This window comes from Lissotriton helveticus, chromosome 7 (genome assembly GCF_964261635.1).
Source record: "Lissotriton helveticus chromosome 7, aLisHel1.1, whole genome shotgun sequence".
Lineage (NCBI taxonomy): Eukaryota > Metazoa > Chordata > Amphibia > Caudata > Salamandridae > Lissotriton > Lissotriton helveticus.
Window position 1 is genome coordinate 1,827,372,799 of NC_136068.1, and position 13,326 is coordinate 1,827,386,124.

The window sequence follows — 13,326 nt, forward strand, 5'->3', positions numbered from 1 at the left end:
TTTACTCTGGTGAAATCGAAATTCTTGCCCATGCCTACTGGTCAGTCATGCTGTGCTATGATGGTTCCTGTTGACCCCTTGCAATAATTTTTACTCCATTCTATGAGCTCATCCCCAGCCCGTCTCCTCCACCATACCACATCTCACTTTCACTGGCCTTGACGCAGAGTAAAAATGTGAGTATTTTGCCAGATTTTTCTTTTATTTCCTGCCCACAATTACTACGGATTGCTTTTCACTCGACTGATAGGTGGAGATTGACTTACTCATCTCAAATTGGCACAGCCGATCACGGTCTTACTATTAAAATGTTAAAAAAAGAAGCAGAACATGGCAATTTAACAGAATTTTTTTATTTTTCATTCATCTTAATGTTGTTTCTTGCTTGCAGCTGCGACCTAGGGAGAGAAAAAAAAGTCAATTAGTACTGTCAAGGAACAAGAAAAAGGGCCTTGACTATACTCAGTAAGGCTGAGCCAATATTAACTACACCAAACAAGATGCCAGTACTGAAAATTGATAAACAGTGATAATACTGAAACAGTGGCACAACCCATACAAGAGCAGTACGCACGTAGCCAAACAAGGAATGCAACCAGTCCTCACCAATGTACAAAATTGTACCGACAAGACATTTTAAACCACCACTAAATTATACTGAATTAGTTTGGCTACACAATGCGTAGGGGATTATGGCATTCCCTAAAGGTTCTTTAACAATATTGTGACGAGCGCGATCTATTGCTCACGTGTAAAAATCCTGTTTTCTAGTTGCAGAAATAGCAAATTTGTTACTTGGATATCCACTTCAAGGTTGGCTCATATATTTGTACGGACATTGCATTCCTGGTTTGGCTACATGCGTACTGCTCTTGTATGGGTCACTGTTTAAGAATGATCACCGTTTGGCGTGGCCCATTGGCAGACCCCATTTGAGTGTGTGAAGTTTGGTATGTTCCAGGAATGAATGGTTGAAAGAGATGCATATGTGGTTTTGGTGTCTTTAGGAGTGATTGTGTTGTTCGATACATTCAATCTGGTGTATATTTTGTGTTATGTATCATTGATTTGCATTTGTATACATGGATTGAAAAATAAGCAAAAACTTTGAATAAAGAATAAAATCTTTTGTAAAATGAATGTTTCATGGTGCCATTGACAAATGAGCAATGGCATCAACAAATGAATATTTGTCAAGCAATTTTTAGTACTGGCATCTGGTTTGGTTTAGCTGATTAGTATTGTGGCACAGCCTTAAGCGTCCTTGAGGGGAAGAGGAGCCAGGAAGAGGAGAGATGATGCAAAGCAGCAACAACATTTAAAGATTTAAACACGCTGGTTTACTGATCCACTCTCCCGTTGCCCTCACTCAGTGTTCTCTATATTCTATAACACTGGTATAAGCCATCCACACACACAAGGTGTACCTGAACACCCCTGTAGTGGGATCAATGACTTGTGCTGTCTTATATTACTTGTTTACTTGATTATATATGGATATGTTTTATGTAGGTTATTATTATTACCATGTCAATGACTATTACACTGCTCCCATTATCTCTGTTCTTTCCTACTGCCCCTACCTTGTCCATGTGAAGCGCTCTGATATCTGTAAGGATCTTGTTCGCGCTATATAAAACTTTTAATAAATAAATAAAATAAATAAAAGACAGAGGTTCCTAGCATCAAGTAGCAATCTGAAGTGCTCTTTACACAGCGCAATATGTTTAATACACTTCTGACGCACAACACTTGCTTGGCCTCCATTCCATCAGGGAGTCTTCTGCCACACATTACAGTAGAGACCATGTAAAGCTAGCTGTTTCCCTATCAGGATAGTATTAAATAAAGCACATGCACTGCAGAATGTGACGAATGGATATAAAACAAGCAACATGTACCTGTCCAGCGATTCGGTCCAAGTCTCTCTGGCCTTGTGGTGTTAACTTGCGACCTCTGAAATAAAGAAGTAGAAAGTAAAACTCCAAAGCAAAGGCACAGCACAAAGTATATACACCCAATACAAGAACTCTACACTTAAGGGCTAGATGATTGAACCATTACACAGCATGTCTTCACTGGAGCTTGGTAAGGCAGATTTAAAAAAAGGCAATCCCTGTGTAGTGGAATCGTGCACATAAAGCTCACCCATTGGGGTCTTTCTCCACCATTTTCACTCCTTCTAGAGACTGCATCACTCGCCGGGCCACGCTCTTGGAGCCGCTGCTGAAGTGGCTGGGCATCACACCATTCCGTTGCCGCCCACCATAGATTTTTGTCATGGAGCCGACGCCAGCACCACCACGGAGGTACAAGTGACGGACGGTGGAAGCTGAAAGAACAAAAGATAGTGAGGCGCCAATAGCCACAGAAACAAGCAATCCACCCAGACTACATAGCATAACTACTGACGGTGACTCAATACGCCCAACCCGGGTTTAAAATCAGATAGGCTTTATTCACTAAGGAAACACCTGGAGGCGCACCTGGAGATCGGACCCTTCAGCACTGCATCTCAAAAAGCTCAAGATCAAGAGAAATGCCTACTTTAGGAAAATAAAGCGCACAAAGTCGGACTTCTTCAGCCGCCAGTTGGACCAAGCGAAGAATAGGCCAAGAAAGCTGTTCGAGCTAATCAAGACCCAAACAAAGGCACAACCCGCACAATCAAATAGCACAACAAATGACACCCCACACTGTGAAGCCTTCTCTGCTTTCTTTAAACATAAGACTGACAACATAAGAAATGACATCATGGATGTAAATCGATACTCCAACTACACCAGATTGGCAGACACTCAACCTAAAAACAAGGCATCCTGGCAGTACTTCGATACCTATTCGGAAGAAGCTATACACAAACTGCTCTGCGCTTTGAAGCCCTCTAATCACCTCACAGACCCTCTACCTGCTAATGCTGTAAAAGACTTTATCCCCTTGCTCCTCCCTCTCTGGACCAAGATCATCAACAGCTCTTTGCAACAAGGACACATTCCAGACTCCCTTAAGGTGGGGCAAGTCACGCCTATACTCAAGAAACCTACAGCTGATCCATCTGACCTAAACAATTATCGGCCCATCACCAATATCCCCACCCTGGCCAAATTGTTGGAGAAATGTGTCCAACTCCAACTAAAACACATTGATCAATTTGACCTCCTCAACCCTCATCAATCAGGCTTCAGAGCGAAACATAGCACGGAAACAGCTATGACACACAATTGATGACGCCCTCCAAATTCTGGATCGCAATGAGTCCTGCCTCCTCATCCTTCTTGATCTCTCGTCAGCATTTGACACGGTCAAACATGAGAACTTGCTGGAGCTGCCAAGTACCAGAATGGGGCTATCGGGAACTGTTCTCAAATGGTTTTTGTCTTTCCTCCACAACCGGTCTCAGAGGTTCAAGATCGACAATGTACTATCTACACCTGTGCCTGCAGATCTAGGGGTTCCACAAGGATCCACCCTCTCCCCTACACTGTTCAACCTCGTTATGGAACCCCTCGCCACCTTGCTTCAAGCATCCAATGTTCAATTCCATATGTACGCTGATGACACACAACTCTACCTAAAGCTACAATCCCCGGAAGATATCAAACAGCTGAACTCCACGCTTATTAACACCCAATCCTGGCTGGCCGATAATCACCTCAAACTAAATGCTCTGAAAACTGAGTTCCTACTCATCTCACCCCCGGCGAAAATCTCCATCACCCAAACATGGCTCAACAACCTAACAGCACTCAATGTCCAACCTACCATCGTGGACTCGGCGAAATCCCTAGGCATCACACTCGCCGCCAAGCTCGACATGCAGCAGCACGTCAGCAAAGCCACAAAAGCAGCTAATTTCCAAATTAACACGTTGAGGAAAATTAAACCCTTCCTCCCGGCCAAAGACTTCCAAACTGCTGTACAAGCTTTAGTCATCCCTCGAATAGACTACGGAATTGCGACCCTCAGCGGTCTCCCACTATCCACAACAGCACCCTTAAGAGCCTCCCTGAACGCTGCCGCGAGACTCATTACTGGCTCTAGAAAGCATTCGCACATATCCCCAGACTTAAAGTCTCTAAAATGGCTGCCTTTTGAAGCCAGAATACAGCTAAAAATTGCAACTATGACACACGCGGCCGTGCACCACAAGGCACCCAACTACCTCGGTCAAAAGCTGTCTATATCAGGAGGTTCGAGATCCAATAGGAGTACAAAAAATCTACTCCTGAAACCTCGTAGATTCCGGAAAGCGAAAACTTACAAACGCTCCTTCTCAGGAATGGCACCCAGGATCTGGAATGCGCTCCCTCCTGAAACAAGGCTAATCTCCTCCACTGCACTCTTCAAGAAAGAGGTGAAAACAATCCTTCTGGCCAAGATCTCCTGATCGCTACAGATGTTGGTTCAGAGACTCTGCATTGCTTTGTACCACTGCTCTGCCTATCCCCTGGCACTATACTCGACTTGTTGGGGGCACTACTACGCTACTCTCTTACTACCGACCAAGATATGATACACGTTGGTTTACTGATCCACCTGTACACCGTTGTAGTGGGATCAATGACTTGTGCTGTTCTATATTACTTCCTTACCTGATCGTATATGGATTGGTTTTATGTATGTTTTTATCATCCATGTTATTACCATGTTATTGACTATTATACTGTTCCCATTATCTCTGTTTATTCCTATTGCCCCTTCCCTGTCTTTGTGAAGCGCTCTGATATCTGTAAGGATCCTGTTCGCGCTATATAAAACTTTGAATAAATAAATAAATAAATAAATAAATAAACATCACTGCAATATTAAGTTTATGTTAAGGCGTTGCGAATATTAAGGCAGCAGAACTAAATATTCGAAACTTTGCTGAAACATACTACGAATAACCAAAAGAAAAAAAGCTGCAACGCCTTGATTAACCACTGCGTGGCGATCTTTCGAACGTACATTTTGATTTCCAAAAGCACCATCCCTTTCACAAGACAGAATTATCATAAGCCAAGTTATCCAGACGCCTCTGCCAGACTCCTCTATATCCCCTGCTGCAGCCACATCAGCCACCTGAGACCTTAACTCGCTCCCAGTCAACAAAAGAATCTCATTCAACCTCGTCACACATGCCTGTCTACAAAGCCCTACACGACATGGGACCTGCATACCTCAACCACTGCCTTGCCTTCCACACACCCACCAGAGACCTCAGCTCTGGCCCTAGCCACCACTCCAAGTATCCAGAAGACCACGGAGAGGGGGGGATCCTTTGACCTCACAGCAAAGACCTGGAACAACCTGCCTCTCCACCTCAGGTAATCCCAGTCGCTGTCTCAATTCAGGAAGGACCGAGACCTGGCTCTTCGACTGAACCACAGTTCCTGTGACAGATCAGCTGCCCCCCACACTGAGCTTACGGGTGAATATGAAATGCATTTCCGAGAGTAATGGGAGCAAGCCCCCGCCTGCGTCAAGTTTGTAAGGCCGCCTTAAATTAACATTCGACTAAACTTGTTTTGGAAATGCTATCAACGTATCAAAGAACAGATACGTTGAGGAAGACAATGTACATCTATTCCCATCAAATACATGTTTATGGAACTCACAAAAATGTATCCAAAGAAAATTTGTCATCTCTGAAGAAAACCAGTTTTGCCCATAAAATAGCAATTCAAGTGACACACACTACTGGTCACCAACCTTCTGCTTCTAATTTTTATTTACATGTACAACTCTCCCACATGAACAGTGTGTACCTCTGGTACACACAGGGACACTGGTTGCCATGATGTCAAAGATGCCCACAATATGCCCAAAAATGACACCATTGTGTCAGATACGAACACCATATTACCAAGGATGCCTGCTGTGTGCTAGGACAACCACTGAACAATGCAGCGAGACTCCACACTATAGGGCTGGCCACAATGTGCAAAAAAATTGCCTTCTTAGACCGGGTTGGGTGAGAGCCATTCGTATTTTCATATGCTTGGGGTTGTAAACAGGGAGAACAGTGTCTGCTGTGGACAACCTAAACTGGCTGTTGTACATCCACACACAAACATGTGCCAACTACCTGGTGATGTGCAAATGATAAATATGTTTGACATAATTTTCAAACATTACACTACATAGGTTTACACGTAAAACTGCATGCTAGAGCGAAGGTTTTTAGCCATTGAAATGGAAAATAACCATGCACCACCACCTTATGCTTCAATAGATTTATTAAAAGTTATTTGATAATGTACTGAGAAACAGACTTGCCTTTGCCCCAATGGCAATGATTTTAGGGGCCAGGTGTATGACCAGTTTTTGCATGTACAAACAGGTTTGTGATCCATGTGCAAATGCAAAAACCTAATGGGCCGTGTACATAGTCTATTTAGCGAGTCGCATTTTAGGTTTTACGACTCGCTATAAGAGGGGCGTTCACTTATCAATAGCGATCGGAAAGCCATGTACCAATGTTTTGCAACCGGCAATGGCGGTCGCAATACTCGCAAATTACCACCCTCTTCAAGAGGGTGGTAATGGAGTTGCAAATATGGCTGACTCAGATTTTTTTTTTAAGGGACCACTACCTGCCCGTAGAAAGTGAAACGAAAAGTTTCATTTTTCTTTTTTAAATGCATTCCGTTTTCCTTTAAGGAAAATGGGCTGCATTAAAAGAACTGCTTTATAATTTTAAAAGAAACTACAGACATGGTGGCCAGCTCAGCCCAGCAGGCCACCATACCTGGGGGGCCTGCCATTTCCAATGGGGTCGCAAATTGAGTGGCTCATTAATATTCACAATCACAAGTAGAAGAGAGAAGGGGCAAGAGACTGCGAGGAGAGTGTAGGACCAGTTTGAGCATTTGCGCCAGGGTTGCTTTTGCTCCCCAGTCCAGCACACCTACAAGATTGTCTTTTTCAAAAAGCACATTACGGTGACAGACAATCTTTAGGGCTTCATTCTGCTTCCAAATTGGATAGATAACCGAAGGCTTTGCAGCGAGAATGCAAAGCATTCTTAAAGTAGATATCCTAAGACTAACCATGTGCATCTCTCTACAATGCAGATCAGAAGGGAAAGCCCCATTATTATTTATTTGAGCAATTACCTGCTTTTCACGGTCAGCAAAAGAAGCGAAATAAGTAAATGAGGCTATGGCGAAGGAGCATTCTGGTTATTTCAGCAACCAGTAGGGGCTGCTAGCAGCCCAAAGGATCTCATCATGCAGTCTCTGTAGGCAAAGTGATGCAGAATATTGGGCAGGGTCTTGTTTCTTGCAGTCAATTTTGCCTACCAAGCTGGGTTTGTCAGCAGCAAGTTTACAGCCATCTCACACTCCAAACATTGGAGAGTAGCAAAGTAGCATCTGTAGAGCAATACAGCTGCATGCCACGTAGACGAAGATCTGGGAAGCATCAGTGAAGCTATGAAAATCAATCTAAACAGAAAGGCACAACAGGGGGACGAAGAGCAAATCAAGGGCTGACTGCCTAATTGAGCGTGCGTGCTAGCTATTCATGGCAAGAGGTTGACGAAGTCCAAGGAACAGAAAATACCCACCACCAGCTCCTTTTTCCTGAGGAAACCCCAGAAGCACAGAGCGTCAACACATCGGGGGAACAAGGATAAGCAGACAGTCCAATAGCATTTGGGACAACTAAGTATCAATACAAATTCTGCCCGGCATAAGGTTTTCCCCTGCCCTCTTACCAGATTAATAGTTTGCCCACTCCCCAGCCCAAAAAATTTAAATAGAAAAACCTTTAAAAATAACAGTACATTCGTTCTGTATTACGAGGCAAGGTGAATGCTGGACAACTATGGTGGAACCACAAGAAACATTCTGCAGATAGTGGTGCCTGCTATGGTCTTGTCTAAGCCTCAGTGTGAAGAAATAGCTAGTTTTTTGCACCCAAAAAAAGGCGACTTATAAATAAGCTGCCCAAGACCAGAGAGAAGAATGTAGGGTTACCTAGCACCAGGGAATGCCCCGCTACCATCCCCCAGGACCAAGCACTTGACCACATTGATAACAGAAAAAGATAAGCATAAATGAAATTGCTGGGACAATGTGGATCTGCCTGCATTTTTGGCACTATTGCCAGCAGTGAAAATCGGGATTACCAGGAGATACTCTTCCTCCGGCCAAGAAGAGTTCCTTAGAGCTGGACATTTTGCATGAGTTAGTTAAGAGTATTTCCATCAGTCACAATGCTGAAATCGTATTGTGGCCTTTGATACTGTGCCCCATGACCGAGTGGCTAGTGGAGTTCGGGATAGGCTCTTGCTTGGTTGACATTTTTTTTTAGAAGATCGGTCTTTCCAGGAGATTCAGTCACTAACTCCTTGGAGAGGAACGACCTTAACTTAGGAGTTCAAGATCCTCCCCAAGTCCAGAACGTTAACATCTATGTGCAGGCACTAGCGGGGACTTGAGGGAAAGTTGTGCTCACGTTATTCTCTTAGGCAGATGACAACCAAATCATCATCTTATCTGTACCACAGCCCCGCAAATCAAAAGCCTTTAACTAATGCTTGATTGAAGTGGCAGAGTGGATACGCCACCACTCAAAAACGAACGGAGACAAGACGAAGGTGTTGGAAAGGAATCGGTCCCTCTAGGGTTCCAGTCACAGGCCCTAAAAACGTGGGACCGTTGCCATAGCCAGCGCCCAAGGTTAGGTACCTGGGGTTTGGGTTCGAAGACAAGTTGTCAATGAAGTCTCAGGTAATAAAGGCGGCCACTTGTTGTACTGTTCTGAAATGGTTGAGAAAGATCTGGTTACTCCCATTTTCAGTTCAACAGACGGGCACTTATGACAAGACTGGATTACGGCAACATACTCCATTTGGGGGCAGACAAATCCCACATTAGACTGTTGCAGGTGGTCCAAAACACTGCAACTAGGATGCCCCTCGGGATTCTGAAGCGGTTCACTGTGGCAGATTTACTGCAGGAGTTGCATTGGCTCAATAGAGAAGCGGATTTGATTTAAAACCTTGTGTTATGTGCACAGAGCAAGAGCAGGGGTGGTCCCACAATAGCTACAGGAGTTTGTGAAAGCTTTATGAGCAGGGCTGATCTAATAGTTTGCGGCCAGTCCTTATACATGAACCCAACACTAAAACAATGGCAAATGGGAGAGCGTTTGTTTGAATATACGGGTTCTAAGCTGTGCAACTCCCTCCCAGAATAGCCAGGACAACGTCTATTGGGTAGCATTTAAGCGCCTAGTTACCCGGAGGCATCCAGCGCTGGGCAACCTAAAAAGCACCAAGGAATTAAAAGAGATAAGATTTAAGAAGCTTGCGAAATTTAGGGTGATCTGGCTGAGAGCGTAGGTGTTGAGGAATACTATTCCACAACACTATCACTCAGTCTTTGGAAAAAAAGCTCGAAACATGGCTGGTCTGAGTTGTGTGTTCTAGCAGAAACAGACGATGGCGCTGGGAAACATCACAGAGTAGCAAAGTGCAATAATAGTAATATTATGTGGTACCCAGTACTCTTCTGGTTATGGGGCAGCACTTTCCCAAGCCCTTCCAAACTAGGTAGTGAATGGGCCATAAACTGCACAGATTATACAACATGTTATCAACTCACTTGTATAATAAGTTTGTTTTTACATTTTTGTAGTTTGCATAAGCTAGAACACTTCATAGTAGTTATGGTCCTGCTCAAATAAGGGGTGATGGTCCTGCTCGAATAGGGGGTGATGTACACAAGAGCTCTCTCAATGGTGTCAAATGGTAGAGACAGGTACTAGGACATGCTTCAATTATTGACCCCCCTTATTTAATTTAAATCTACTTACCTTCTGCATGCCTCCTGTACATATAAACTACTCTCCTTCTCTAAATTGCATGCCTATCTTATTGTTATTCGAATCCCTATCCCCACAGACTAGCAACATCTATTCAAGCCACCAAGCTTCTCACATAATCTCCTCTAACGATCACACCCAAGTTATTAATGTACAACAAAAACTCGAGTAAATGCATGGAATAGTTTCTTTGGGAGCACAAGATGAATCCTAATAACCAATGGATTGACAACTAACTTTAGGGACCAGAGTAAAGTGGTAAAAGCACTAAAACGTACTCTTAGTCAGGGGGTGGGTGTAGTAAGCGCTATATAAATGCAATTTCAATACACAAGACAACTCAAAATAATGAATTTACACGGGCAGTCAACAAAAAATATGTTCTGCACTCATTTTCCAGCCATGTGTTTTAGTGCAACTAGTTTGTCATGACGTTAACGTTATTTTCTTGCAATTGCGTGCGCAAAACAATCTAGGCTAAATGTATATTGAAGTAACAATAAAAAACGTGGATTGAATCTTACTAAAATCAAATGAAGGTTTACCTTTGATCAAATCTATTTTAATCAAATTCACTATGGTACCCTTTTTTGATGATGGGTAAGTGTTTTACAGCATTGACATGCTCTCATTTAACAGGCAGGTAAGTTTAAAACCAAAACCCATTATTACAGAAAGAAACAAGCTTTTAGCTCCAAAATTATTGGAAACTGCATGCTCTTACATTGGTCATTTTCTGGCTTATCAAACAAACGAGTCCTTCAACCACGCACACAGGGGGGAGAATATAAGTAACCAGTCCAACACCTTCAAGCATCCAGACTTCCAGGATAACTGATATCCAGAACAAGAGAAAACCAACCACCAAAACATTTTTTTTATTCAAAACAGCATTTCGCAACCAGGTGCCTGTACCGGCATTTTTTTAAAGAAACCGATGAAAATGGGAGTATTCACCCTTGACCTTCTAGTCTATAGCATTTACAGCAGTAAAACAAACGTTCACCATCACTGATGCCAGCACACACCTGTTTGATTCCTCTGTGAAGGGAGAAGGTGGTGCCAACCTAGAGTGACATTTCGTCACCAACTAAAAAGTTAACAGATTTAGGCAAAAACAGTTCACGGTCACATGGGGCCTAAAAATGTACATGTCATGGCTTCTCACTCACCAGCTCTGGTGTAAAACCAGTTCTCATCGTAGGGAGCCAGTTCTTTATGCTTTGCCAGCTTGACAGTGTCCACCCATTCGGGAACTTTCAGTTTTCCTGACCTGGAGGAACAACAAGTACAGTTAGGCTAAGGGCACCAGTGGACTGTTATACAGCAGGATGCTTTATAATAATATTCGCTTCTTTAAAATGACTAGGATGGGTGTTAAACTTTGCCAAAACCAGTTGAAATTGAATTTTAACAGTATTTATGACCGTCTTTTACCGTTACGTTGGTATTTAAAGAAACAAATGTAACCCTACAAAACTGCAATCAGCAGGCTGCTTATTTTCTGGACACGGATGTAGGGAAAGCAAACAGAAGCATGTGTCTACTTAAGCAAGGAAAACGGACAAAAACTCACTTTTTCAGGAAAGCAGACAGGGCTCTGACAAACTCCTGCTGGTTCACGTCTTTCACTGTAACACCAGGCATCTGAAAGAAAAATAAAGACAAATTAGTGATCAAAACACTACAAACGGTTCCATGAATCTGGCCACTACTAAGGGAGACAAAATCCCCTACAGATTAACCAGAGTTTACAGCCTGTATGTACAGTGGAACTCAAAGATGCTGAGACATCACAATACAAAGCTTGACATTTAATCTTAACGCCCTGATCTGTGAGTATCTGAAAATGTGACATCTATTTTGATGCTGTAAAGTGTGTGCTATCTCCTCGTGTGTACGTAACTATAAAGCTGAAAATGTGCACCATAGACTGCTGATGCGCTCAAGTAATAATTGGCTCGGCTGATTTACCTAAATCACCGTCATGCACACTTTGTAATGATGTTAGAATGGCAGATACCCGGCGTTAAGACGAACAGCGCCGTTTTCTGATATGAGCCAAGTAGTGGGCGAAGAAGGTGCCCAGGATCACTCAGTGCGGTGAAGTGCAGAAGAAGGCAACAGACCCACGACCTTTTCGCTGCCGCCACCGGAGTGTCCGACCCACGTGTACCACGGAAGGGGACCGAGCTGGGCGCTAGAATGGAGTCTTGAAGAAGCAATGAACGGACATGCCTGAGCATGCAAGGCTTCCGCTCAGAGCTGCCAACCAATTCGGCCTAAGCGCCGGATCTGGCACCCCAGTGCAGGTGACACCTCCGCTCCCCCTCTGAAGGCCTCTCCCGGCCCTCATCCCCGTACACCGCACACCCAGACTCCCCAGAGCCGCCATCACCTTGTGTCTCTCCTGCTGCCGGAAAGGGAAAAGGGAGCGCACGGGGTCTCCGAGCCGCACAAGAGAGGGCGAGCGTGCGCACAGCGCGCCTTCGTCCGGATCTCGCGAGATCACGTCGCGGGGTTAAAGGTATAGCGAGATTAGATGCTGCAGGCCATGCAGAGTGTGGTTATTGGGACGGCCATCTTTAAATACCTAAATCACTGTCAATGACTACAAATATTATATCAATGCGTTCTTTATAGCGTTTCTATTTAAATTAAAACCGACATAGTCATTATAGTGTATAATATTTGCTTCCTTGTTAGTATATGGTATCATGTGTACTGTACTGTACTGTTCCTTTAAAACGATTCCTGCAATAGTTCTCTCATGTAACGTAACTGCTTATATTGTACAGTGCTCTGACACCTTCGGGTAAAGTCTGCGCTTTATAAAAATACATTAAATAAAATAAAATAAATAAAATAGGGTATCCTAGTTTCTTGCCCTGAGCTGCGCCCACAGAGTAGCATTTTCTGCCATTTAAAATGATTACTTTTCAATCCTTCCTACAAATACGTCACAGATTTTTTTTACTTTTCTCTAAATAATCCAGGACTGGAGTTCTAGTGAATAAGACTTCTGGAATAGTTGTGGAAAAGTTGCTCTTTCCCCAAATATTCTAGGACTGGAGTTAGAATAGCAATTTGTACCTTCGAGACTGTAAGTGGCAGACATGTTGGGTGTGGGTACAGGCTTCTAATGTAACCAGAAGAGGATTGAAAATTTGCTAACATTCGTGCCAATAATTTTCAATTCTATTAAGGACAGGAGGCAAGGATTATGCTTTCTCTATTTCTTTACTGAGAAAAACAGCAGCAAATCAGTATGCAGTAAATAAGAAACTACAATACCCATGAGTACTCTGATCGTATAAATAGGGTCACAGAGGTCATAACTTCCTCTTTCTTTGTCAATACAGGTAAGTCATAAAGTCAAAAACGTAGAAGGAAAAACCAAGGATCCATGAAGAACATCCGGCCGCAGGACATCCACAAGGCAATCAAACAGGCAAATCTAAGGACCAGAGGGACGAGCCACAGCAGCAGTCGCAGACGCCGGAGCCAGAGCTC

General features: G+C 43.5%; 1 protein-coding gene across 1 annotated transcript; it reads right to left on the reverse strand.

The window, feature by feature from the left end:
• Nucleotides 1-337: 337 nt before the first annotated feature.
• Nucleotides 338-12,297, reverse strand: RPS19 (ribosomal protein S19). Its single transcript, XM_078655591.1, has 6 exons — nucleotides 12,212-12,297; nucleotides 11,390-11,460; nucleotides 10,986-11,086; nucleotides 2,149-2,332; nucleotides 1,902-1,956; nucleotides 338-398 (listed from the first exon to the last, which is right to left on the reverse strand). The coding sequence occupies exons 2-6, from the start codon at nucleotides 11,458-11,460 to the stop codon at nucleotides 369-371; spliced, it is 441 nt and encodes a 146-aa protein (XP_078511717.1). The 5' UTR covers nucleotides 12,212-12,297; the 3' UTR covers nucleotides 338-368.
• Nucleotides 12,298-13,326: the final 1,029 nt, after the last annotated feature.